Source organism: Dama dama, chromosome 18 (assembly GCF_033118175.1).
Source record: "Dama dama isolate Ldn47 chromosome 18, ASM3311817v1, whole genome shotgun sequence".
NCBI lineage: Eukaryota > Metazoa > Chordata > Mammalia > Artiodactyla > Cervidae > Dama > Dama dama.
The window spans coordinates 62,370,718-62,396,235 of NC_083698.1; the positions used below are offsets into that span (position 1 = coordinate 62,370,718).

The 25,518-nt window shown below is 50.9% G+C and overlaps 1 protein-coding gene across 1 annotated transcript; it reads right to left on the minus strand.

Annotated features, from left to right (window-relative positions):
* Positions 1–698: 698 nt before the first annotated feature.
* GHRHR (growth hormone releasing hormone receptor) lies at positions 699–15,536 on the minus strand. Its single transcript, XM_061166358.1, has 14 exons — positions 15,480–15,536; positions 11,673–11,775; positions 11,437–11,544; positions 10,555–10,652; positions 9,339–9,436; positions 8,513–8,645; positions 7,006–7,159; positions 6,655–6,715; positions 5,988–6,057; positions 5,020–5,111; positions 4,398–4,527; positions 3,647–3,688; positions 1,670–1,774; positions 699–947 (listed from the first exon to the last, which is right to left on the minus strand). Exons 1-14 carry the CDS (start codon positions 15,534–15,536, stop codon positions 879–881), a joined length of 1,320 nt encoding a protein of 439 aa, XP_061022341.1. The 3' UTR covers positions 699–878.
* Between the last annotated feature and the right edge of the window lie 9,982 nt (positions 15,537–25,518).

Below are 25,518 nucleotides of genomic sequence, written 5' to 3' on the forward strand. Positions count from 1 at the left end.
TTTATATATCATTTATGTTCATTTTAAATATAAGAAATGACACAAATTTATGAACATATCATGACTTTGAGATGTTTCAAGAAGCAGAGGAGAAAAATCTTTTAGGAAACATACAAAAATATCAGTGGTGATTGTCTTTGGGTAATGAGATTATGACTGATTTTTTAATTTAATGACTTTTTTTTATATGGACCATTTTTTAAGGTCTTTACAGAATTTGTTATAATACTGCTTCTGTTTCATGTTTTGGTTTTTGGCTGTGAGGCATGTGGGATCTTAGCTCCCCAACCAAGAATCGAATGTACCCCTGCATTGGAAGGCAAAGTGTTAACCACTGGACCGCCAGGGAAGTGCCCAGTGGCTGATTTTTATTTTCTTTTAAAATCCCTTGTATATCTCCCAAATGCCCTGCAAATAGGATGAACTACTTTCATGATTTGAGACTAAAGGAAGAAAAGCATGCTGCATTACTTCGGGGGCAGCACTTGGGCAGAGGACTTGGGAGGAAGAAGCAGGCTGGGGACACAGGAGGGCAGGCAACAGAGAAGACATAAGAGAAAAACCTAGACTTGAGGAACCTCCACCCTGGAGAAAAGTAAAGAGAGAGATCTGAGCATTTTCCAGAAGGACAAACCTAAAAGGCTAACAGGCATGAGAAGAGAAGAGATGCTCGCTCATTAGTTATCAGAGGAATGTAAATTTAAACAAGGAGATGTCACCGTACACCCATTTGACTTGCAAACATTGAAAAGCTGGGTAATGCCAAGTGTTGGTGGAGCTGCTGGTGGGAGTGGAGATCTCGCTGGCAGTTCTGGAGCGCAATCTGGAACCACTCTGTCACGTTAAGAAAAGGCACATCGGCCGGCCTGGCACAGCTTTCACTCCCCGGAGTGTGTCCCGGTGAAAGGCTCCCTGGCCCGGGGATGTGAGGGCACGTGAACAGTCACCTAGAGGCAGGGGAAGATGGATGGTCGCACATGGCTGGTGACACCATGTGGCACCATAAGGCAGTCAGAACAAGCCACCAGATGGGCACATGGCAAGACGGGTGGCTCTCTTAAAAGTACTGTGCTGAGAGGAAAAGCATTAGAAGCAGGATGAGGCATATAACCGACAGCATTTATGTAAATTAAAAGTACAGACACACAACGCTACGTGTTTTGCAAGAACAGAGAAACAAGCATTCGCATTTAACACATTGGAATGTTTGCCTGCAGAAGAGGGGAATGGAAGTGGAGACAAAAGAGAATATATGTTTTTTTAATGAATTAAACAAGAGGATCCCTGCACAGACACGTGATGGTGATATGACAAGAACTGAGACGTGATAAATGCACACGAGCACCACGGTCCAAACAAAGCTTACAGATCCCTCCCCCGCAGAGGTATATGGGTTCACTCTAATGTGTATCTATTCATTTACAAGTTTACTGGCTCCTCTGGCCTTGGGCTATGGCCCAGATTCTAGGAGCAGGGACATGAGAAGAACAGCAACGGACACACAAGGTCCTGGGAAAAAGAGTCAGGAACAAGACAGAGAAGGAGCGCTGGGTGGAAGCATGAGGGTTCCCATGAGACACTGTGGAGGGTGGTAGACCCAGGTAGCTGCCCAAGTTCAGGTGTGGGCTCCAGTCACACGCTGTGACCAGCGACACACAGATGTCAGCACCTTCACCCTCGAGTGTGGAGGCGTCGTCCCCTTGATATGAGTCCTCCGGGCTGGCAGAAGTTCAGGATCGTGGCCGTGCCATCTCCGTGAGATCTCAGTCCTCACCTCCGAGAACAAGAGGGAGGATGTTAGGAAGGTCCCACTGCCACTTCTTTATTCAGCCCCAGAGGGGTTGAGGGTGCCCGGGGAGGCCATGCAGGAGAAACTGACACAGGGGTTTCCTGCAGCAGGAGAAGTTATGGTTGGCCACAGCCACAGCTAAGTACTACCTCTAGAGGACACTGCTTCCTCCTTCCTGCAGCTATTTCTGACCATTCCCTTTGGTCAGAGACAGAGACAGAAGACCTGTGTCTTCTAGTACTGCTTTTGTCTTGGCCCACTTAAAGACAATTATGGGTGTTTTCTTGAGTTTCTGGCCAAAAAAAATAAGAATTCTGTCCTCTCCAAATAGCCCAGGGCCCATGAGCCATTACAGGCAGGTTCGGAAGACCTGTGTTTGCTCCCAGATCCCAGATAAGTCTGCAGGAGACTCAGAGAGGCTAGTGGGAACAAAGAATGTCAGAGGAGGGGGAGCCGATAAGCAACAGAAGTGTCAGGTAAGGGGTAGCAACGCTCCACAGCTGGCAGACAGGTCTGTGTACCCAGGTTTCCAGCAGAACCGTTCAGTTCGGTCAGTTCAGTCGCTCAGTCCTGGCCGAGCCCACCATAAATCCATGGCCACTAGAGGGAGCGCGTGAGTCTGCCTGTGCGCTCCGCCGAAGGAGCTGGTAGTCTGGGACAGAGTTCAATTCTCTCACTACTGCCCGCATAGCAAGTCTGTCCGAAGGGAAAAACACGAAGTGTCTTCTGGGTTGGATGTTATAATTTACTCTTCTCTGCCATCTCTCCATAATTCTACAGTGCACTGGCACCATCTGTTCTGTCTATAGGGACGTTGCTGCTGGCTCAGGCAGTAAAGAATCTGCCTGCCTGGAGAGAGTAACATGGAAACTTTCAATACCGTATGTAAAATAGGCAGCCAAGGGGAATTTGCTATAGGACTCAGGGAACTCAAACAGGGGCTCTGTGACAATCTAGAAGGGTGGGATGGGGAGGGAGACGGGAGGGAAGTTCAGGAGGGTGGCCTGATGGGTGTACCTATGGCTGATTCTTGCTGATGTCTGGCAGAAAAAAAACAAAATTCTGTAAAGCAATTATCCTTAAATTAAAAAAAGTAATAATAATAAAGTGCCCCCCCCCCCCAAAAAATGAATCTGCCTGCAATTCAGGAGACTTGGGTTTGATCCCTGTATTGGGAAGATCCCCTGGAGAAGGGAATGGCAACACATTCCAGTATTCTTGCCTAGAAAATCCCATGGACAGAGGAGCCTCAAGGGAAAGAGTCAGTCATGACTGAGCAACTGACGCAAGGACAAGGACACTCTGTCTATTCATGTGTTTGTTCACCTCTGTTTGGTCTGTTCTTCTTGCATATCTCTCTTCCAGGTGCCCTCTCTCAGGACCCCTGCCCCTACTCTCCATCATCTTCCCTGTCTTTCACCTGAATCTATTTTCCTGGGCTTTGTATGTCTACCTTAGACTTCATTGTTTCCTCTGTGTCTTCTCTCTACCTCTCTCAGATCTGACTTATTCCTTCCCCCAACTCTCTCTAATGTTCAATTTCAGAAATACAGAATTGAGGGACCCTTTTAGCCCCCCAGCCCCTACGTCCCTCTTCTAATCCCTGAGAGGCCTTTTCTACCTCATGATGAATGGATAGTAAGCTTGGCCAAGACCAGAGGAAGGATGGATAAAAGATGTTCACAGGAAGCATTCAGGTTAAGCTTGATCCAGAAACTCAGGACAGATTTCCACAAAGGATTGCAGGACTCAAGTTATGGCCTGAGTTGGGATTTACAGGGGCTGGACAGGAGAGAGGCAGCCTTAGGAGTGGTGGGAGGAAAGGCTTAGAGAATAAGGATAGTCTGAGTCACATACCTCTTGGTTGAGGAAGCAGTACAGGATAGCAACAATGAAGCCCTGTGGGGTCAAAGAGAAAGGACTCCATCACCTTGGCCTGGCCTCAGGTGTCTGTAGTCTTCCTACTACATTTTCCCCCACCCTCAACAGGCTGTGACTTGGGTCAGGTCTTTGGAAAAATGCAAAGTAGACATATTCATCACATTACTATGTGCTAGGCATATTGTCATATGCAATTGCTGTAGCAAGCATACAAAAGCTTTGTCATTGGCCTGTTGGCCCATTTCTCTGATTTTATTTATTTCTGCATCCCCCAGTATTGAGCACAGGGCCTGGCACATAATAGGTGCTCAGTAAATTATTAATTTGTGAGATGGTTAGATGGCATCACCAACTTAATTGTCATGAGTTTGAGCAAGCTCCGGGAGTTGGTGATGGACAGGGAGGCCTGGTGTGCTGCAGTCCATGGGGTCGCAGAGTCGGACGTGACTGAGCAACTAAACAACAACAAAATATTGAATAGATTGGATGGATGGATATATGGGTGGATGGGTAGATAGATACAGGGATAATTGAATGAATAAAGAGATAGATGGATATAAAATAACAAACAGATGGGCAGTTGAATAGATGAATGAGTATCTGGAAGGAAGAATAACTGGTCTAGTCACCCTCACCTGCCATGAAATCAACCAACCCTGTGGACAGCAGCACCCGCCTCCTACCCAAAGACTCAGAGGGAAGGAGAGAGTGCCGTGGGGACCCTCACCTGGAAAGAGCCCAGTCCCAGTTCTAGGGGGAGGCGGATGTCCAGGCCAGCACTGTCAGGCAGGAAGTTGAAAATGACATAGTGAATTCCAAACAGTGGAATGAGGAGAAGCGTTGACTTAGAGAGACGCCTGCAGAAGAAAACAAGGCCTGGATTCTGCTGTTCTATTTCTCAAATGCTCTGGTCTCAATTTATCCCAGTCAAGTCTATGTATCTTTCAAAGTCTAATTCAAAGACACCTCTTCCAGAAAGTCCTCCCAGATTGTACTCCAACCCCACGATCCATTTAGAAAGGATCTCCTTCCGCAGGCTCCCATAGAAATTGATCTCCACATTCATTACCCACAATGTGGGTTGCTAACTGACTGTTCGGGACCCCCATCCTTCCTATATTGTTTCACTGGAGAACAGGGACCGGATCTATTCTCTCTCTGGGAACCTGGGGAGAAGCACGGGACCAAGATGATGGATGCCTAATCGCGAATAAAAAAGAACCATCTGATTCCTGCACCAGTTATGTCCCCAGAATTTCCTGAAACACATACACACACACCCACATGCACACTCACACACACACACACACACATGAACACTCACACACACACACACACACACACGTTACCAGTACTGAGGCTGGGTGTGGAGGCTGCCCTGAGTTGGCTCCAGTTTCCTCAGCAGGATACGGATAATATTGAGAAAAAGCCCAAAGTTCACCTGGAAATGGAGGTGCAGGAAGATGGAAGGCAAGTGGCAGGAGTGACCCAAATGGCTCGAGGTAGGACCTCTTTGGGGACAAGAAACCTCAGGTCTTTGAGGGCCAGGATGTGCAGGTCATTGCTTGAGACCTTGTCACCTGGAGACTGGGAGGTCCAACATGGTGCTCAGGGGATCCTGGGCTCAGGGTCCCCCTCCTCCAGTCCCAGGCCAAAGTAGGAGGCCATACCTTTCATCCTGCTTCCAGCACCTCTCAGGTTGGTCTAAAAAGCATGTAGCCTTCACTTTGCACAATTACAAAATCGACAAAGATGTGTGCATTCACCCAGGCCACACAAACCAGTCCTGGCTGCCTTGCCTTGAGCGTGGGCAAGGTAGGGGTTTCAGCTGCTGCTCCTTCTACGCCCCCAGCCAGGCCTCACTGCAATGGTAGGTGATCTGCAACCAGGCTACCAGACTCTTCAAAATTCTGAGTTAGAAGAAGCCTGAGCTCTGGTTTTTCCAATGGGCTATCCATGGGCTTCCCTTATGGCTCAGCTGGTAAAGAATCCGCCTGCAATGTGGGAGACCTGGATTCGATCCCTGGGTTGGGAAGATCCCCTGGAGAAGGGAAAGGCTACCTACTCCAGTATTCTGGCCTGGAGAATTCAATGGACTGTATAGTCAATGGGGTCACAAAGGGTCGGACACGACTGAGCGAATTTCCCTGTTGAGGTCCAGAGAGGGCCTCAGAGAGCACCTGTGGGTGGAGCCAGGCTCGAACCCAGGGTGTCCTGGCTCCCAGCCTGGAGTCGTGTTTCCTACTGTGTATGGCTGCTCGGTGGGCCCAGGGAGACTGGCTGAATAATGCAGAGGACACCGGCCTCAGACACTGACCCCAACAGAGAGGACGATGGGTCCTTTGATGATCCACCAGTAGGGGGAGCTGTCGTCCAGGTCCCAGCACCTGAAGAGAGGGCAGGCCTGGACTGATGGCGGGGTGGTGGGGGACAGAGCGCAGTTGCTGGGAAGCCCTTTTCTGAGGTACCCCTGCCCCTCTTTCCTCTCTTCCCTCTACCTACAGCTCTAGGCTTCTCCCTCTAGAATTCGATCCTTATAGCCTCACCTTACTCCCAACCAGCCTCATCTCCTCGAGACATTTAGGCCCTTTCCAAAGGGACACCCTAATTCAAGAGGGGCTCACCCTTTCCCTTCACCAAGGTGGATGAGTTTCTCAAAAATCAGTTGTGTTTGCTGCTTTCTTGTGGCCCCAACACTTCCCCTATTCTGGAAGGCCCTACTTACAGCCCCTATCCCCTGAGATCCCGAAACCTGAGACCCAGTGCTCCCTTCCTGCCCAGGCTCAAGCCTCTTCTGTGTTATCCATGGACTGTGTCTCCCACCCCCCACCCATTGCCCACCCAGCCCTGGGAGTTCCTGAAGTCAGGACCAGGGACCCCCTCCTTCTCATCCCAGCTTGGAGGACAGCCTCATCACCTGAGCATCCAATCCACATCCCATCAGGACCCGGTACAGGTGTGATCAAGGAATAGCCCAAACTCACGCAACATCTTCAAAGGCCAACTTGCAACCCACCCACGTGCCGGTGAAGAGCAGAGGAAGCCCTGTGGGGGTACAGAAAGGACATGAGCAAGGGTCTGCATCCTGTGCCCACCTCCCACCACCACCACCAGTCACACAGGGCACTGTGACGGCAGGACCATGTGAAGCCCGGGGCAGGGGACCTGGTCCTGATCTCAACACTCGCTGGATGACTACAGCCGTCCTCCCCCTTTCTGGCCTTGGGGTCATCATGAGTGAGCTGAAAGGACCTTTGTGTGAGCTCCCTGGCCATCCCCAATCCTCCACCCCCTCCATCCCCCCACCATGGTGCCCACCAGCCCTCCGTGCTCACCCCAGGCAGCGAGAACCAGCCACCAGAAGACCCTCCTCGTGCTGGGCAATGTGGAGGCTAAGAGGCAGGTCAGGTACACAGCTTCTGCCAGCAGCCAGCTGAAGTTGGTCATGGTAGCGAAATGGGAGGTGGCCACAGAAAGCTTGCACAGAACCTGTGGGCCAGGGGCCTGGGTACCTCAGAGCCAGGACACCCACTGGAGCCCCACCAAGTCTCCCCCAGCCTCCAGGTCTCTTCCACTTTGGGCTACCACCGAGGGGATGTGGTAGTATAATGTGGTGGTGAAGAACACAGGTTTGGGATCCAGAGATCCTAGCTTCAAGTTTATCATCTGGGTAACCCACCCACACCTTAACTTTTCAGGTATAAAATGAAAAACTTCCAGCCCCTAACTCATGGTCTCATCATAAGGATTAAATGGAAACCCTGTGTACAAATTGCTACTATTTTTACTGATACTATCTCACCATCCCTCCTGAGCTCAAGTCTATCCCTACAGCTGAGGCTATGGAACACCATTTACTCTTTCAGTGCTCCATCCTGCAAAGACACACACACGCACCCTCGCATTCATTCATTCACTGAGTGACTCGGCTCATCTGTTGGGTGGCAGAACACTTGGCCCCATTCCCACCACTCAGCAGCTGGGTGGCCTCCCAATTATCCCTCATCTACAAATGGAACTAAAATGAAAATATACATTGGAAAGAAAATGAGACAATACATATAAAGCATTTAGCATAATGCCTGGTACCTAAACACTAAGTATATATACTATTGTTGTCTCTTACGTTAAGGAATGAAGGTCGTCTGTTGGTTTGTTCATTCATGTATCTATTCATTTCTGGTACAGTGTCAGAATACCTAGAGCTGCCCTCAACACAACTTCTTTTATTTTTGGTCTCCTCTCATTTGTCCACCTCCCCACCCCCATGATGACTTCCCTGTTTCTTGGAACAGCCCCAGCTTCTCCTGTCTGTGAAAGCTGCTTCACCCTGGTCCTCCCCCCTCCCTCCCTATCATTGCTCCCCGTTCCCCCCTCCCCAGAGCTCCAAAGCCACCTCCTCCCTGAAGCCCTCTCCTGTTCTTTCCCAGCTTTCAGCTCCCTCTACCTGGTGGTCCTGTAATCTGGTACAATCTATCCCCTTAGGCATCCTGGGTGCTTCTTGAAGAAGGGGCCTGACTTTGTCCAGCCCCTGATACACCCACACCCAGCACAGACAGAGCCAAGAGGAAGTATGAGAAGGAAAGCACGGGTTGGGCTATGGGATGGGGAATGAAGCGAGAATACAGAATATGGAGCAGAGAGAGGAGTAAGGGAACCATGGGGCTGGGCACAGGAGGATTTAGGACTTGACCACAAGGAGAGGCGGGTAGGGGGAGGGCTACTTTCCCACTCTGTCCTTGGCAAAGCCAGAGCCCCAGGGTCAGCCCGCAGGACTGGACAGGCTGACATCTCTAATCTAACCTCCTCACCCGCACCAGCACCCCCACCCATGACTGTTACAGTGGAGAAGCTGCAGTGGTCCGTGTTCTCGTGGTGAAAGAGGGTGGCGTCCTTCAGGAACACAGCTCCCGCCTTGAGGATAAAGGTGATGAACAGCTGGGTGTGGATGTAGTTCCTGGGGCAGTGGAGCCTCCTGGAGGGAGTGGGAGGGGTGAGGAAAACAGAAGGCAAGGAGGGAGAGCAGGCTTGGGGAGGCTGAGCAAGGAGGGAGGTGAATCACATGGGCTTGGATTGGCTATTATCAGATTGGATCCATTGAATGTGAGGCTTCAGCTTTAACCTTGTAGGACAGCCAGGCTTGGTGCAGGTGAAGGGACAGAAAATAGCAGTTCCCTGCCTTCAGGGAGCTCATTATGTGGAGGACAGAGGCAGAAATGACAGGGGATCCCCCACCCCCAGATAATCAGAGAGACGAGGCTCATTCCCAGGAGACAACAGCTCAGGCCAGGCTGGAGAGGGTTTTAGAAGGGCAAAAATTAAAGGCTTGAAATAGTCAAGAAGGGCTTCACAGTTTCTCAGAAGAGACAAAGAGGATTCTTTAAGGCATATGAGAACTGAGCTTTGAATATTAACAGGTTTGAGGGGAAAAGGAGGCAGGCATTCAAAGGAAACTGAATAAGTTCCCCAGAGCAAAGACGTAGAGGTGGGAGCAACCCTAGGGTGTAAAGGGATGGGTCCACTCACGGGGAAAGCGAAAGGAGAAGTTAGAAATGGCCACAGTGCAGCCCTGGGAATGTCTTCAATATCCAGGTGGAGGATCAGGTTTGGTGCTGCGGATGACGGGGAGGCAGGGAAGGTTCTGGAGCAGGGAATGAGGATGGCAAACCTGAAAGCAACCAGGATGATGATGGCCACCAGGAGGGCCGCGGCCGAGATGCTGTGGCCCATGGTGTAGACGATCCTCACCACGGAGAAGTAGGACTTCTGGGGAGGGTGGAGACAGAGGGAATCTCAGCAGCGGGGCCTCTGAGGAAAGGGAGGCTTTATCATCAAGCAGGTGACGCTTTCAGTTCTTCCCCCAAACTGTCGGTGTGGGGGCAGGGGTGTCTGTGGGGACCACAGCAAGCTCTCTTTGGAGTTTTCCCTTTGGAGTTTGTTTACAGCCTGTAGGCTAGTGAGGGAACAGGAGCAGGAAGGGAAGCAGGGGTGGGGGAGAGGGGATGAGGATCAAGGTGCTTAACTCTAGCTGCTGCTAGAGATGGGGGAAAGAAGCTGCCACAGAAACTGCGCGTCCCTGGGGAGTGTGAAAGCTCAGGAGTAAATCGGGCTTGTTTATTGACATCCAGCTTGCTCATCATCTTGGGAACACGACATCCTCAAATAAAGGGGACAGCAGGGACAGCTTCAAGGCTAAGCTCTTTCCACAACCAAGTATGTGAATCAATCAACTCAGCCTGGACACCGGAGATGGAGACAGAAGGTGTAGCCTTGTGGGGAGGGGATCGATCAGGGACCCAGCTCCCCTGAGGGATGCAGGCTATCACCCCTGACTGCCCCGCCCTGACTCAGTCTTTTTATCTGAAAGAATGTCAGACTCATGCTCTGCCTTCAGGGCTGGAGGGAGAGAGCCATGGGGTTATAGGAATGGAAGCAACTTGCCAAAGCACTGCTCAGTTTGGAAGCATGGAGTGTGCTGCTGGGGTAGGTAGGAGTCACTTCCATCATTGGGTTTCCCTCGCTCTCCCACAGCCATGCACACCACTCCACAGACTGAGGACCAGAGAGGGCAGGGAGCTTTTGCAGCGGTCCTTGCCCAGAACCACTCAGCTGGTTCTGGAGCCTGGGCACAGAGAGGGTGTCAAGGAGACGCTGGCCAGGTAACATTGCCCACCCTGCCTTCTGCCTCCCTCCTCCTCCTAACCCACCTGTCACTCTGGAGCAAGTTCGCACTTGCTCTCTTGTAATTCTCACACCCTCTCTTCCAGCCATCCTCCAGAAGTGTGCTGTCATTCATATTCCGACCCGCCAACTTCAATGGAAGTGGCAGCCCCTTCCATTGTGCAGTCTACCGGCCACACAAACATCTGTGACGAGCCTCTCACCTCCTCAGTCAGCAGCTCCAGGGGCACAGGGCAGGCCTCGGGATAAGGCGGGAAGGGCTCCGACCAGCCTACAACGGTGCAGTCCCTCTTCACCGCCCCTAGAAGGCAAGCGGAGCCGGGGAAGCAGAGAGGTGGTCAGGACGACTCCCCCCCTCCCCAGGAAGGTGGGAGATCTGGAAGTGACCTTGGTCGGGTCTGCACAGACAGCCCATCTCTGCAGCAGAGAGAGGGGAGCCTGTTCTCCAGAGGCCTGGTGTCCTGCCTGCTTGGGACACCTTCTGGGACCTTCCTTTCTGGCCTCAGACTCACCTTCTGTTAATTGAGAGAATGGTTTCCTTGGGGCAGAGTAGCGAACTGGATCCCCAGCATCCTAAGGAAAGGAGGCCCTCTCTGCCACCGGAGGGGCCGTCCACCCCAGACACCCAGGCCAGGGAGGTGAGGCAGAGCACGGCTGCCCTTTTGCTCTCCCCCACTAAGCAACTGGTAACGCTTTACAGGGAGATTGATTCTGCCTCTCCACCCCCATGGCCAGGCCTCCTGCTCACACCTCCTGCTCACACCTCCTACTCACACCCAGAGAACAAGTACTCCGTGCCTGACCCCAAGTGCAGCAATCCCGAGCCTAACCGCACCCTCTGTGCAGCTAGCCCTCTTGTTATCCCCAGGTCGCAGGAGGTCAGGAAGCTGAAGGTTGGGGGGGGGGGGCGGGGATGGTAACTGACTCATCCAAGTTCACAGCGAAAGACAGGAAGGGATAAGGCGGCGCTCCATCCAGGTCTGCCTGACTCCAGAGCCAGGATGTGGCCACCACATTCGGCCACCGCCTGAGGAAACCACCTCACCTCTGCTCCTCCCCCCATCTCCACAGCCAGCACCCCTCACCTGGCTCCGAGCTGAAGTGAGAGAAGAAAGCTGGGCAGGGGAGGCTCACCCACTCGCCGGAGCCCGCCGTCGGCCAGCAGAGCAGCCCATCCCAGATTCTGGGGCAGCCTGGACAGCGAGGTGGGAGCAGGAGAGATTCAGCCCAGGGGACAGGCTTGTCCACCATCCTGAGCGGTGCGGCTGGAGGAGATGGAGAAACCCACGACGAGCCACCTCCTCCCTCCCCAGCCCCGTACCCAAGGTGGAGTTGGGCATCCCTTCGGCAGCTTGTAGACATGCTTGCTCATCCTCTCTCAGCTGAGTGATGACGTCACATTCTGGAGGCACGTGGCCCAGGACCTGTGCAGGAGAGGATTAATGACGTGAGCCAAGCCACGTGTGTGCTTCGTCTAGGTTTGCTGGTCAAACGACCTGAGGATAGAGGTAAAGCCTGATCGTTTCCATGGCTGGGCTGTTAGTTAGGTACAGGGACCAGGCTGATCAAAGAAACTTAATGGCTATTTGGATGAAAGGCAGGCAAGCAGGGAGGCAGGGAGGGAGAATAGATGGAGATTTGGACAAAGGTTTCCCCTTTTCAACTCATGGAAGTCAGTTCTGAGACACATTAAATAAAAGTCTTCAGAAGATGACATGGGGATGGTCACCTCAACAATGCAGCCATGTAGTGGCTTTTTTTTTTCCCAGTGAATGAGGTGAAGGAACAAATGAATATGTCTTCATGGATGAATAAATGAATGGGTAACTGTGTGGCTGGCTGGTAGAATGAGTGAATATACATACAAAATATAGATAGATGGACTTCTCAGGTGGCACTAGTGATAAAGAACCCACCTGCCAATGCAGCAGTTGTTAGAGGTATGGGTTCGATCCCTGGATCAGGAAGATCTCTTGGAGGAGGGCATGGCAATCCACTTTGACACCCTTACCCAGAGAATCCCATGGACAGAGGAGCCTGGTGGGCTACAGCCCATGGGGTTGCAAAGAGTCTGACTGAAGCAACTTAGCACACATAGATAGATGGATGACTGGATGCATGGAGGCATGGTGGACAGGGGGATGGATAAGGGGATGCACATAGAGATGGATGGGTAATGGACGATAGATGGAGGGATAACTGCCTTGACATGTAGTCCAACAATCAGGAAGAATTAGGTTTTAGGAATTTCCCAGAGCCTGGTATCCTGGGAAATGATCTGTGGATCATTCACAGGGAATGATCTCTGGAAGCTAGGAAACAAGCTGCTTTTCTGGAAATCCTCTAGCAATATTTCTGAAAGCGTGTCTCTAACTCAGCCAGAGATCAACTGCAATGGAGCCAAGAATACGCAGAGATCTATGGCTGGATCTAGGACTTCACATTTTAACAAGTTCTCCAGGGAGCTGGAGTCAAAGGCAGGAATTCTTAACACCTCTCCCTCCCACTTCCCCAGACTGGAGAAAAACTGACCATCCAACAGGGCACAGTCCCAAACAGACACATGTGAAGGAACTCAGCTTTACAAGACACGCTCCCTACACTGTGACTATAGATCCACAGCCCACGCTCAAATCCAACATGCACATCAAATTCAGTCAGTGTAGATTTCTGTCCCCAAGGATTTCCCAGGGAAGAGTGTGGTGAGGAAGGGAGTTAACACCTGGTACTAATACATCTAATACAAACTTAGCAGGGGCAGGGTAGTCACTACGGGAGGGTGGCCCTTCTCACAAGGACTGAGGAGCTGGCATTTGAGCTGAACATTTGAAGAGAAAGGAGCATTATTTTTAGAACATGCCCAGACAAGAGAGTGGGCAGATGTACCTGAGCTGCGTGAGGGGAGAGCCCTACCCGTGGCCATCCTCACATCCACATGCACACACACAAGCCCCCAATGTCTGGCACAGAGTCCATGTCAGCAGGAGGTTAATTAACTCCTAGTGTCCTTTGACAGAAACCCAGGCACGGCAAAAGCATAGTGGGTGTGAGACAGTGGCTTGGGTCAGAGACTTCAAACACTAGAATAGGGACAGTTGACAGTAGGTGACCACATGGAAGGGATCCAGTGGGCTAGGAGAGGACCTGGAGACCCTGACCAGTAAGGAGGGTCACTCCCATCAGACCCGCCCCTGCAGGGGAGGACACCCCTGTCCTGACCAGCTAACCCCAGTCCCCCAAAGCCAGCTTGGGCTCAGCTCTGCCACCTCCTGCCTGGGCCCTGGGATCTCATGATGCAGATTCTCCCTGCAGCCTGGGCTCTGGATCTCCAGTCTGGGAGCACCTCTTGGCTTCTTCCCAGGACTCAGTGAGCCTAGGGCCACCTCAGAGGAGAACCCCAGTCTTACTCCCCCACATGTCCACAACAGCAGTCTGATTGTCCTCAGGAGGGTAGATGGGGAGGAGGGGGGCCTGATATGGGACCATGGGCTCCATCTGCCCTCCTCCCCCTCCACATCTACAATCCCATCCCTTCCTGAGACGCCTTCTCAGGGCCTGACTGTGGAACCACCGGGGCCAAAGGAATGAGGGCCGCTGGTGGGAAGCCTCCCACCAAAAGGGGAGACAGACAGCCACCACACTTCCCAAGGGAAGAAAAATTCAGGGAAGCTCAACTTGTGACCCAGGTGTATGGGTGGAAACTGCTGGGGGTGGGAAGAGGTGGGCCCTCCCAAGACTTACCCCAGTGCTCCGTTTGGATCCAGCACTCACTGTGGGGTCAGGGATCATCCGGCCCATGTCCGGGACCCCACTCCTCCTCCGGGGAGACTGTCATCCTGCATACCTTGGCCTGGCTGACCATGGCTATAGCTGACCTGGGCTCTGTGCAGGACAGAGGCCACACCAGGAGACTGGGGTTTAGTGCTAACCCTGACTTGGCACCAGCTGCCGAGTGACCCCCACAGGATCACAGTCCCCCTTCTAGAATAATCATTTCCTGTGGGGTGCACACAGATGAGAGGGAGGAGGCCCCACTCTGTGCAGTGCAGGGAGGGCAGGGGAAGCCACCCATGATGCACTGCAGGCCCGGCCTCTGACAAGTCAGGTCCTTCTCCAGGCACAACAGCCCTGGGGGGCAGATGTTATTTTCTTCTTTTACAAAAGAGACAAGTGAGGCTCAGCAAGGGACTTACCTAGGTCACATGGGGAATTCACAGCACCGGTATCCAAGCCCAAAGGCCGTGCACAAGAGCATGTGCAGCCCCCACCACACATACTCACACACATGCACACACACTCACACACACTCTCAAACACACACACACTCACACACTCTCACACACAGACACTCACACACAAGCCAGTGGAGAAAGACGGCAACCTCAGTCCACGCGGGCTCGCAGGAGACCCTGGGAGCCACAGCTTCCAACCCAGGACTTGTGTCTCCCATCCTGGTCCCCAAGTCACTGTTACTTGCATTAACTCCGGAAAAGCACACAATACATTCAGAGAGGGCCCCTCCTGGCAGCCCGCTCCCCAGCCTTCTAGGCCTCGGGGCTCTACCTGATTGTGGAAAGCTGCTCAGAGTCCAGGGTGTGGCCTGTGAGGGAGAGGCTCCCAGATGCTGGAGAGGAGAGCAACTTCTCACTTACTACCGAGACACTCTCAACCCCTGGCCACACCCTCTTCAAAGGAAGCAACTCAATCAAGGGCTCCAGGGATGTGAGGACTGGGAGGGCTCTGCAAGCTTGTCGGAGGAGGAGGTGTGGAGAAGATTCAGGGTGTGAAAGGGAGGCAGAGGTACTGTTTTAGGACAGAGTCTTGTGGCCCCGAGGGTGCAGACGGGCCCTGGGGGATGCAATGGGCAGGTGAACTCAGTTCAACTCCAGGAAGGACGCTTTACTGTCAGAGCTCCCCACGGGTGAGCAGGCTGCCTGGGAAGGGAGGGGGAGGAGAGGTGGGGACTGCAGGTGTCAGGAGTTCTCCAAGCCAGGCCACCAGACTGCTTAGTAGAGAGACTCCTGCGCTGGGGAAGGGTAGTGGACCCCAGTGGACCCCAGTATGGCCCAGTGGCTCCCAGATCTCAAGCTCAGTGGGAGGGGCAGGAGGGTCTGAGCTGGCTACTCACGATCGGCAAGGGAACCAGCAAGCAGAGGACGCAGGCAACCCACACCCTGCTGTCCATGGTGGGAGCTCGGCGACGGCTCCCTGGGTCAGCCTCGGGGACCCTGCTTTCCTTCCACTGTCCCCTGTTGTCACCGCTGCCAGCACACCCTCTGTTTCTCCTTCCCAATTGGCTGTTTGCATAGACAGGAGCCAGTGAAGGGGACAGAAGCCACTGAATATTCACCAAGATTATAGAACACCGTGCCCAACTCCACCGCAGCCTTGGGATGGAACTCTGCATTCCCGGCAGGAAGGGGTTGACTTTGTCTGTAAGTCTGCCCATGTCTGTCCTAACATTACCAAGGTCACAGACAAATGGCAGCCACAGGACACCTCTTGCCCCAGCAGGTCAATATTCTTTATAATTTTCTTCTCTGAGCCCAGCCCTCTGAGGCCCCGCCATGGAAAATTCCCCCCAAATGAAGGAGACTCAGCAAAGCAGAAGGCCTGAGTCCACACTCAGGGAGCCCAGTTTGGTTGTGATCTCAGCCTCATCCACAGGGCTGAAGGTTGGGTTCAGAGCCTGGGGGACCCAGCAGAAGTGGGTAGGGTGTCAGGAGAGTCTGGAAAATAGGAATAAACTTAGAAAAGGAAGCACAATCACGAAGTCCCCATGCACCCCCATAGGCTGGTCGTGAAGATAATAGTTTCAGCAAAACCTTGTTTCTGTTTCCAGCAAGGATATCAGTCTGGATGGAAAGGTGAAGTCTGAAGGTATCCAGGCTCTGGACTTTACGTGGGGGTTTGTCAAAGTCTCTTCAGAAGTCCATATGGCAACAGGGAAAAACAGGAAGCGTGCAAGAAGATTCACGTAGCTAAGCCATCCTGAGTGGGGCAAAACCAGTGTTATCAGGGGCAGAAACAAGAGAACCTACACAGCAGCTCAGATTAATTTGAATATTCATTACCAGGTCATTTTTGTTATATTTTCAGACTTTAAAATGAGGGATCTCAGTTGGTCAGGCTAGAAACCGTGTTCTAAATTGCCCTGGACCCTGCGCAGCACTGGGGCGACTGGAAATCGCGTTAGATCTTCAAGGGTCCTGATGGTGCCAGTACCGGCAGGCCCCCTCATCCGTGTGCAGGTCTGCAATCCCAGAGCTTGTCAGGCGGGACTCTGTGACACATGTTTACAGCCTGACGCGAATCATGAATGATGGAGCTCCTCGGCCCTGCCACATCTGGACTGAGGAATCATTTTACATCAGCAGGGCTGTGTTTTTCCATTTGCGTTCCTCATCAACAAAGAAAAATATTTTGAAAGGAAAGCACGAAGCGCCCCCAGCCCCGGACACTCCTGCCCTGGTACAAGCGTCTGCATGTGCTTGGCCGTGACCTGGGGCACGGCTCAATCACACCAAGCTTGCACATTTGCAGAGAGAAGCAGAGCCCCTCTGTTGACAGGCTGAGTAAGGATGCAGTTTGCCAGAGACAGAGCACTGAGCAGGTGTAGCTTGAAAGGAAAACCAGAACCTCTGTCCCCTAGCTACAGAGAGGCAATAGTCCAAGGAAAAAATCTGCAATCGGTCACTGTTGATAATTAATATCAATTGGTGCTACTGAGGGTTAATAATTGATATTAATGCTACTACTTATTATTGTCTATTTGTCAGTGCCTAGAGACAGTTTCCAGTGTCACAGCCAGCAGTTAGGGGTGGGGAGGAGATGTGGCAAGGTACTAATATTATGTAAGGGATAAAAACCATGAAAACTGGGTGCTGTTAAAATCCTACCATGCACAGGATGGCCCCCTACAACCACCTAAAGAATTATCCACTCCAAAGGTCAATAGAATTAAGGGTGGGAGACCCTGATTTAATTGTCTGTGTTCCTCAAGCTTCCCCCAGGTCCACTGTCCCTTCTGAATGGGCCAGGGTCATTGAACTTCCATCTCCAACTATTTCTGTATCTGCTCAGGGTTCAAAGTTTGACTCCATTACTTGGAATTCAATGGCAGAGTTAAACAGGTCTCTCTCACACACACAGCGCGTGTGACCTTGGGCAAGTTATTTAACCTTTCTGAACCTCAGTTTTTCATTGAAAAATGGGCATGATACCTTCCTCGTAGGGTTTCTGGGATAAGCAGAAAAGGAAAGGCCTATAGAGAACCTCATACAGAGCCTAACTCACAGAGAACATGTTACCAGGCTGGACTCTCATCAAAGAAAGTTACAATAATCAATTCTTTGGATGGAAAATATGAGACTAGCTCTTTAGCTTACATTTACAAAATATAAATTCCAGAAGGGTTAAAGTCTCAACTATAAAGCAGTAAGAATTTTTTCCAAAAATGCAAATTTGTTTTCACAACCTCAGAAGAAGGGAAACTTTTTTACATAAAAAGAAATCATAAAGAAAAGAGTAGTAAGTTTGAGCACAATTGGCATTAATAAATATAAATGTTCAAGAAAGAACCCCATAAATAAATCTACAAGCAAACTACAGACTGACAGAAATATTTGTGACCAACAATGATAAAGATACAGTATCAAAACTTATTTTAAAATGCCTAAAAATTAATAATAAGAGGGAAATGACCCAATAGAAAAGTGAGCAAAGGATATAAACAGCAATTCAGAAAATAAGTAAAATGGGAGCAATGAACAGATGAAGAAATGCTCAACATCACTAATGTTGATGAAGATTAAAATAATAATGAGTTACTCTTTTTTACTTATCACATTGCTTAAAATTTTATGTCTGATAATATGATGTTTAGAATTATGTGGGGAAGTGGTACTTCTATATTGTACAGATGAGAGTGACCACTGGTACATGTACTCTGAAAAGACAATATGATATGATCTTTTATATCTATGAGTGAACATACCCTATAAACCAGGCAGATTATTTACCACTGAGCTACCAAGGAAGTCCAGTATTATTTGTAATATGCAGTAAAACCCAGAAAACAACACAAAAGTCCAATGATAATGAAATAGCTAAATAAAATGTGATATACTCACACAACAGACTAGTATAAAGCATTGAAAGGGTAAACTAATTCTCTTCTTATCAACAGGGAAAGATTTCAAAAATACATACTTGAGGAACTTCTGCTTCCCTATAAGGCAGAGTAACAGAAAGTGATCTCTGCTCAGTTGCTCAGTCATGTCCGACTCTTCGGACCTTATGGACTGAAGCGTGCCAGGCTTCCCTGTCCATCACCAACTCCTGGAGCTTGCTCAAACTCATGTCCATCGAGTCGGTAATACCATCCAACCATCTCATCCTCTGTCATCCCCATCTCCTCCTGCCTTCAATCTTTCCCAGAATCAGGGTCTTTTCTAATGAGTCGACTCTGCATCAGGTGGCCAAAGTATTGGAGCTTCAGCTTCAGCATCAGTTCTTCCAATGACTATTCAGGACTGGTTTCCTTTAGGAGTGATTGGTCGGATCTCCTTGCAGCCCAAGGAGAGCCCAAGACTCTCAAGAGTCTTCTCCAACACCACAGTTCAAAAGCACCAGTGGTCCAACACTCACATCCATATATGGCTACTGGAAAAACCACAGCTTTGACTAGACAGACCTTTGTTGACAAAGTAATGTCTCTGCATTTTAATATTCTGTCTAGGTTTGTCATAGCTTTTCTTTCAAGGAGCAAGCATCTTTTAATTTCATGGCTGTAGTCATCATCTGCAGTGATTTTGGAGCCCAAGAAAATAAAGTCACTGTTTCCATTGTTTCCACATCTATTTGCCATGAAGTGATGGAACCAGATGCCATGATCTTAGTTTTTTGAATGTTGAACTTTAAGCCAGCTTTTTCACTCTCTTCTTTCACTTTCATCAAGAGGCTCTTTAGCTCCTCTTCCCTTTCTACCATAAGGGTGGTGTCATCTGCATATATTAGACTATTGATATTTCTCCTGGCAATCATGATTTTAGCTTGTGCTTCATCCAGCCCAGCATTTCTCATGATGTACTCTGCATATTAGTTAAATAAGCAGGGTGACAATATACAACCTTGACGTACTCCTTTCCCAATTTGGAACCAGTCTGTTGTCCCATGTCTGGTTCTAACTGTTGCTTCTTCACCTGCATACAGATTTCTCAGGAGGCAGATAAGGTGGTCTGGTATTCCCATCTCTGTAAGAATTTTCCACAGTTTATTCTGATCCTTACAGTCAAAGGCTTTGGTATAGTCAATAAAGCAGAAGTAGATGTATAATACTAGAAGTTCTAGCCAGAATAATTAGGCCAGAAAAAGAAATAAAGGGCACCTATTTGTGTCATCTGTGAACAGAGGTAATTTTATTTTACCTTTCCAATTTAGGTGCCCTTTATTTCTTTCTGACCTAATTATTCTGGCTAGAACTTCTAGTACACACTGACTAGAAGTGACAAAAGTAGACATCCTGTCTTGTTCCTCACCTTAAGGAAAAACTTTCAGTCTTTCATTATTGAGTATGATATTCACTGTGGGTTTCATATATGGCCTTCATCATGTTAGGGGAATTCCCTTTTGGGCTTCCCTGATGGCTCAGACAGTAAAGAATTCTCCTGCAATGTGGGAGACCTGGGTCCCATCTCTGGGTTAGGAAGATCCCCTGGAGGAGGCCATGCCAACCCACTCCAGTATTCTTGCCTGGAGAATCCCCATGGACAGAGGAGCCTGGCAGGCTACAATCTGCGGGGTCTCAAAGAGTCAGACACGACTGAGCGACTAAGCACATAAGCATATATAGATATACATATACGTACACATTTTTTAATGTCTGGAAGCTCCCACATCAAAATTGTAAAATTGGAGAAAAAGGAAATGGGCAAGGTATAGAATGTAGGGAATGGAATAGTTGCGTTGACTCCAGTACTTCAATGTTTAAGAAAATGTATTTGAGCACTACTTGTAAAATTAAAATTAAGATCACAGTAGCTAGTGTTTAGTTTTTCCTTGTCACCAGCGGGTATTGTAGGTGTCAGGGTAGAGTCTGTCCTCGCTACAAGCAGGTGGGATTCTTTAAATGGACTATCAGGTTTCTCCCTGAGAACCCCTCCAACCCACAGCTAAAGCCCCAAGGCACTTGGCCACAGAGGCTTTTCAGTCCAACCTGTGTCTGGTGCCCCCTGGTGGTGATGCTGAGAAACTGCTGCCTTTTCCTGATGTCAGTGGGAGGGGCCAGGCTAGAAAGCAGCCCCTGCCTCCGAATGGCTCCAGGCATGTCCATAAATGGAGCTGGGGTCTTATAGCTGATGGACAGGCCTCAGGGGGCAGCTCTTTCTGGATATTTGGCCCTGACCTCCCTTGCTGGAGTGGACTGCAGACAGAGGGTACTTGGCCAGAGCAAGGCTGAAGCGAGCCCTGTCCCTGGCTGAGTTTTAGCCCCTCTCCCTGTTCCATGACTCTGTCCTTTCTTCAAGGCAGGGCAGGAACAGGCTAGCACAGGAGCTGGAGTCCTGGGGCCTCAGAGTGGATCCCTACGGACAGAAGCCCCATCCTTGGCCATCTGAGAGGGAATCACTTAGCTGAGGCTCAAGAGCTCCGGCTGCCTGAAGCCATGACCACTCTCACATGTGCCTATGACCCAGCTTTGCCTGAAGCTGGGGTCAGGGCTCAGTCTGTCTGGAGTCATAGTTCAGTCTGTGATCTCTTTGGGGTCAGAGTTGGATCAGGTTCTGAGCTCAGACTGGGGTCAAGGTTAGGGCTCAGTCTCGGGCTGGGTCAGGGCTCAGTCTCCAACCAGGGTCAGGATCAGGAGGAGGACCAGGGCCGAGGATGTTTAGAGCCTCTGGGCTCTGAAAGCAAATCCATTTCTCTCCTCAGGTTTTCAGGTCCATCTCAGAGTCCCAAAGTGATTTTTTCCCTGAGCAGAAATTATGGCCCTGCAGGAGCACCTGCTAAATGGGAGTGGGGCAGGGTGGGACAAGGTGTGGATGGGCAGGGGTGGGGGAGGCACATGGCCTTCAGCCAGGCAGCGTGAAGACAATGTGACACTTTGTTTTCCTCTAACTGAAGAAAGCGCTTTGATTTGTCCATGGATAACTCATTTCTTGATAAACTTTAAACTTCCCGCAGACTTTGCCCTCCTCCCAGAGCAGGCTTTCTCCAGCCAGGCCTGACGAGAGGCACTATGTGTGGGAGGTACAGACCCAACCGTCCCTGGCACTTGCCCAGTGTGGATAATTATCCCTATTTTGCAGAAGGAGAAATCGAGGTGCCCGAGGTCACCTGGGAAAGTGTTCTCTGAGTCGGGGCTGGGATCCAGGTCTACGGGTTCCCAGCCCCAGGAGCTGTCTGTGGCCCAAGTTGCATGCTGTCATTCACGGCAAGATTCTGACTCAACATTTCAGATGCTTATTTTGGTGTTGAAGAAGCTATTACACTCTAACTAAAGGTGCTGGATCAGGAAGATACCCTGGAGAAGGGAATAGCAACCCACTTTAGTACTCTTGCCTGGGAAATCCATCCCATGGACAAGGGAGCCTGGTGGGCTACAGTCCACGGGGTTGCAAAAGACACAACTTAGTGATTCAACAACAACAAAGGTGCTGGGAGCAGCGTCCCTAGAGCTCTGGGACATCATCACCAAGGAAAAGTGCCCACCAGCCCCTCTACCAAGCTACAATATATTATTTATAAGTATGTTATTTTTAATGTAACTTTTAAAAGTTAAAATGTACAGGGAGAGATATGTTCCACGTGAGATATCGATGTCCCCACCTGTTCTTCCCTTCCCCTGGTAAAATCCTTCCCTCCCTCCCCACCTTTCCACCTCCCCTCCCACCTCCTCTCTGCCTACCCAACAGCCCACACTCATCTTCTCTGGGCACCCAGCTTTCATTTGCAAGCAGGGCAACTGGTGCAGTCAAGGTTGATGCACTGAGCCGAGAAGATTAGTGGAGGAAGCCTCCCTGGTCCCCACTTCAAGGACCTGAGGGCTGGACCAGTGCTGCCTACCCTGGGTTGGGAGGGGCAGTGAGTGAAGGAGGGTCTGGCTGTCCTCTGACGCCTTCTCTTGGCTTCTTTCTGCAGTGTGGTCCTCACTCTCCCCAACGCAACCAGCCTGGCCCCACCCAATCCCTTTATTTATAAACCGTATGTCCCCGTGTCCCTGCCTGTCACTTCTGTTTGTCCAAAGCCTCAACTGCTTCCTCTGAGGACCAGAGGTCCTGGGGCACTGGAAGGGACCCCGGGCAAGCTGTGTTCAGGGATGCTCAGCTGTGCCTCTCCTGCTCAAGAACCTTCAGGGACTCCCATGAAGTTTGCAGGACCTGATGCATAGAAATTGCTCAAAAATTGGTAGCTGTCCCCATTTAAAATGTTGATTTCTGTTGTTGCCTCCCAGGAGCAATTCCAGATGGCTTGGTCAAGTCCCTCAAAGTTGGGAGGGGAGGGGAAGTGACCTGTCTTCACTCACACAGCAAGACAGTTTGAGGCTCTCTCCTCCTCACTGCACTGCCTTCTACTCCGTGCTTCCTACCAGTATGGAGAAATGGAAAGAACTTGGGCCCAGACCGTGGCTCTGAATCCTGGCTCTGCCCTTGCCAGCTCTGCAACTTTGAATTGGTTGCCTAACCTCTCTGACTTAGAGTTTCTTCATCTTTAAAATATAAGCATATCTGTTTTGTTCAATACTTGATACCCAGAACAGTGCTTGACAAGTAATAGTATCTCCAGAAACATTTCTCCATTGAATTAACGAGTGAGTGATCCCTACATCTCAGCTCATTTATGAGTATCAGGCAAAGCAATATGGATGAGAAATCTTGCACAGAGCAAACACACAGCAGGACATTGTAGATGGGCTTCCCCTTTGCCCCTTCACGGACTACTCTGAGGGCTCCAGCCTCCCTTCTGATCCCATCCAGGATCCTCCATCTCCAAAGCCCACATCATCCTGAAATTCCCAGGCACCAGGCACCTGGAACCAAAGAAGTCAGCTCAGAGAGCCCCAGCCAGCCTCCTCCTCAGCAGCTCCTCTGGCCGGTGCCCCAGCTCCCCTGCCTATCCTGTGGTCCCTTCACTCAGTGCCTAGAGATATAGCACCTCCAGCTTCCTCATAAGGTCCAACCTGCAAGGCCTGCATCCCCAGACACCCCTTTCCTCTATTCTCTTTGGTTCGGTGAACATTTCCTTCTCTCCACGACCAGCAGATGTGCACAGGGGCACAGGCTGAGTGAGCTAACAGCAGGGAGCCAGGTGAGTCTGACAACCATGCCCAGGTACCCACTGTGTTCAGAGTGATTCTGGAGGCTGTAAAGGCCTTCACAGAAAGGGATTGGGGCTACCCCATGGGGACTGAGAAAGGCAGAGATGAGAAATGACCATAGTGAAAAGCAGCCAGAGATGAGAGCCAGGGAAGGCTCAGGCAGCAGAAAGAGCTCCAGTCCAAGTGAGGACGGAGCCCCCAGGTGAGGGAGGGAAAAGCCTTTGTCTCTGGCCTCAGTTTTTCCAGCTCTTTAATGGGGGCAGGAGTGTAGATATGAGGGATTTGGTCAACTATCTGTCACCCCCAACTCTTCTCAGCTTCCTAGCATTATCACACATCACATCGTCACAGCTTGCTCACACAGTCCCCATGGTCCCCACATGCAGACACAGCTGTCCCAGGACACCCAAAAGAACAGGCAGCTTCTACTTCCAGGCTGGCCTGCTAAGGAACCCTACCCACCCCCTTCTAGACTCCTTCCTCAATCTATTACACCCCAGAACCTGCCTTGTAGAGCCCACAAGGGATTAGCAGCCATCAGGAGGAGGGGGTAGGACATTGTGAGCATGAGATTCGGGCTGAGAAATTGTCCCCTTGGACATGCTCAGCCCTGGGCAGGGACTTCTCTGACTTCCTCAAGAGTTGGGCTGAGGTGCAGGGTGTTGCTTCCGTCCTCAGAAGCCCCAGCGTGAGTAGAATAAAGGCCAGGTCTGTGGGTGCTGCCCAGTCCCTCTCCTCCCTTGGCAGGGGCTTAGGTCTGGGTCTCCAGCACTTGCATCAGGGCTGAGAGGGGTGGGAATGATGATGCTTGTGGCCAGCCTCTGTGAAAGCCCACCATGACCCACCTTCCTCTCACCTCCATGCTGTTACCAAACTAATTTGGGGGAGGGGTGCCCCAGGTGCCCCAGCCCAGGAGAGGCTCAGACAACTGGGGAGGATGAGCATCTTCTATAGCTAGACAGGCCCCGTCCTGGCTATGTGGGATATCGGGTCTCCCAAAGCATCCTGGAGCTTCCAGGATGAACCCAAGGCCTCCATCCCTCTGCCCACCCCCCACAGCAAGTGCAGAGCCCAGAGGGTCTTAGCTGCCCAGGCACGAGCTGGAGTCTGAATACAAAGACCCCCCCCCAGGCCCACACATGAGGAGAGGCCTTCCGGCATGTGATTTGGAAAAGCCTTTGAGAAAATCCCAGATCCAAGTGGGGTTTCCTGGACTCTCAAATTCAATCCTCCTTGTACAGTTGGGGAAATCAAGGCCCAGAGAGAAGGAGCGAAGCCAAGGTTTCACAGGAAGTGGACGGCAGAGGCAAGCCCAGAACCCAGCACGTCCTGGTGGACCTGCGTCAGCCTGTTTCCAAGGCTCTCTATGAGATGTGGTTCAGCTCAGACTCATCCCCAGCCCACAGCACCTTTGCCCATAGCTTGGGGAGCTTGGCATGGACAGCAGACTCCTCTGGTTCCAGCACAACGAAGGCCAGTCAATGATTCATGAAGGCTCTTTTCCAGGAGGCCTTCACTGCGTACACCAGGCACCTGCTCCTGGCCACAGTACAAGCCCCCCTGGACCGGGCAGGATGGGGATTAATCAGTGATGGGCCCTGAGGCGGGTTCTCCCCACCCATCAGGCAGACTGTACACAGCCCACCCCCAGCCCCTAGCCTCTCCCTTTCTCTCTCTCTCTCTTTGTGTCTCTCAACCTTTGTAATCTTTCTGTGTCTTCTGATAACTGGTTATTTTCCTCTCTCTCCGAGTCTCTCCCCTACCCTCTCCATCCCAGTCTCTCTCTTGCACACACACACACACACACACACACACACACACACACTTACCTGCCTCCCCCTTCCCCAGGGGC

Bases quoted from the DNA above. Each gene is read 5' to 3' on its own strand.
- GHRHR (XM_061166358.1), bottom strand. From the start codon at position 15,536: ATGGACAGCAGGGTGTGGGTTGCCTGCGTCCTCTGCTTGCTGGTTCCC. The intron at 9,437-10,554 runs GTGAGAGGCTCG...CACCCTCCCCAG, and splicing joins TGGAGCTGCTGACTGAGGAG to AAGTCCTACTTCTCCGTGGT. The intron at 5,112-5,987 runs GTCAGTGTCTGA...CTCCATTTCCAG, and splicing joins CCATCGTCCTCTCTGTTGGG to GTGAACTTTGGGCTTTTTCT.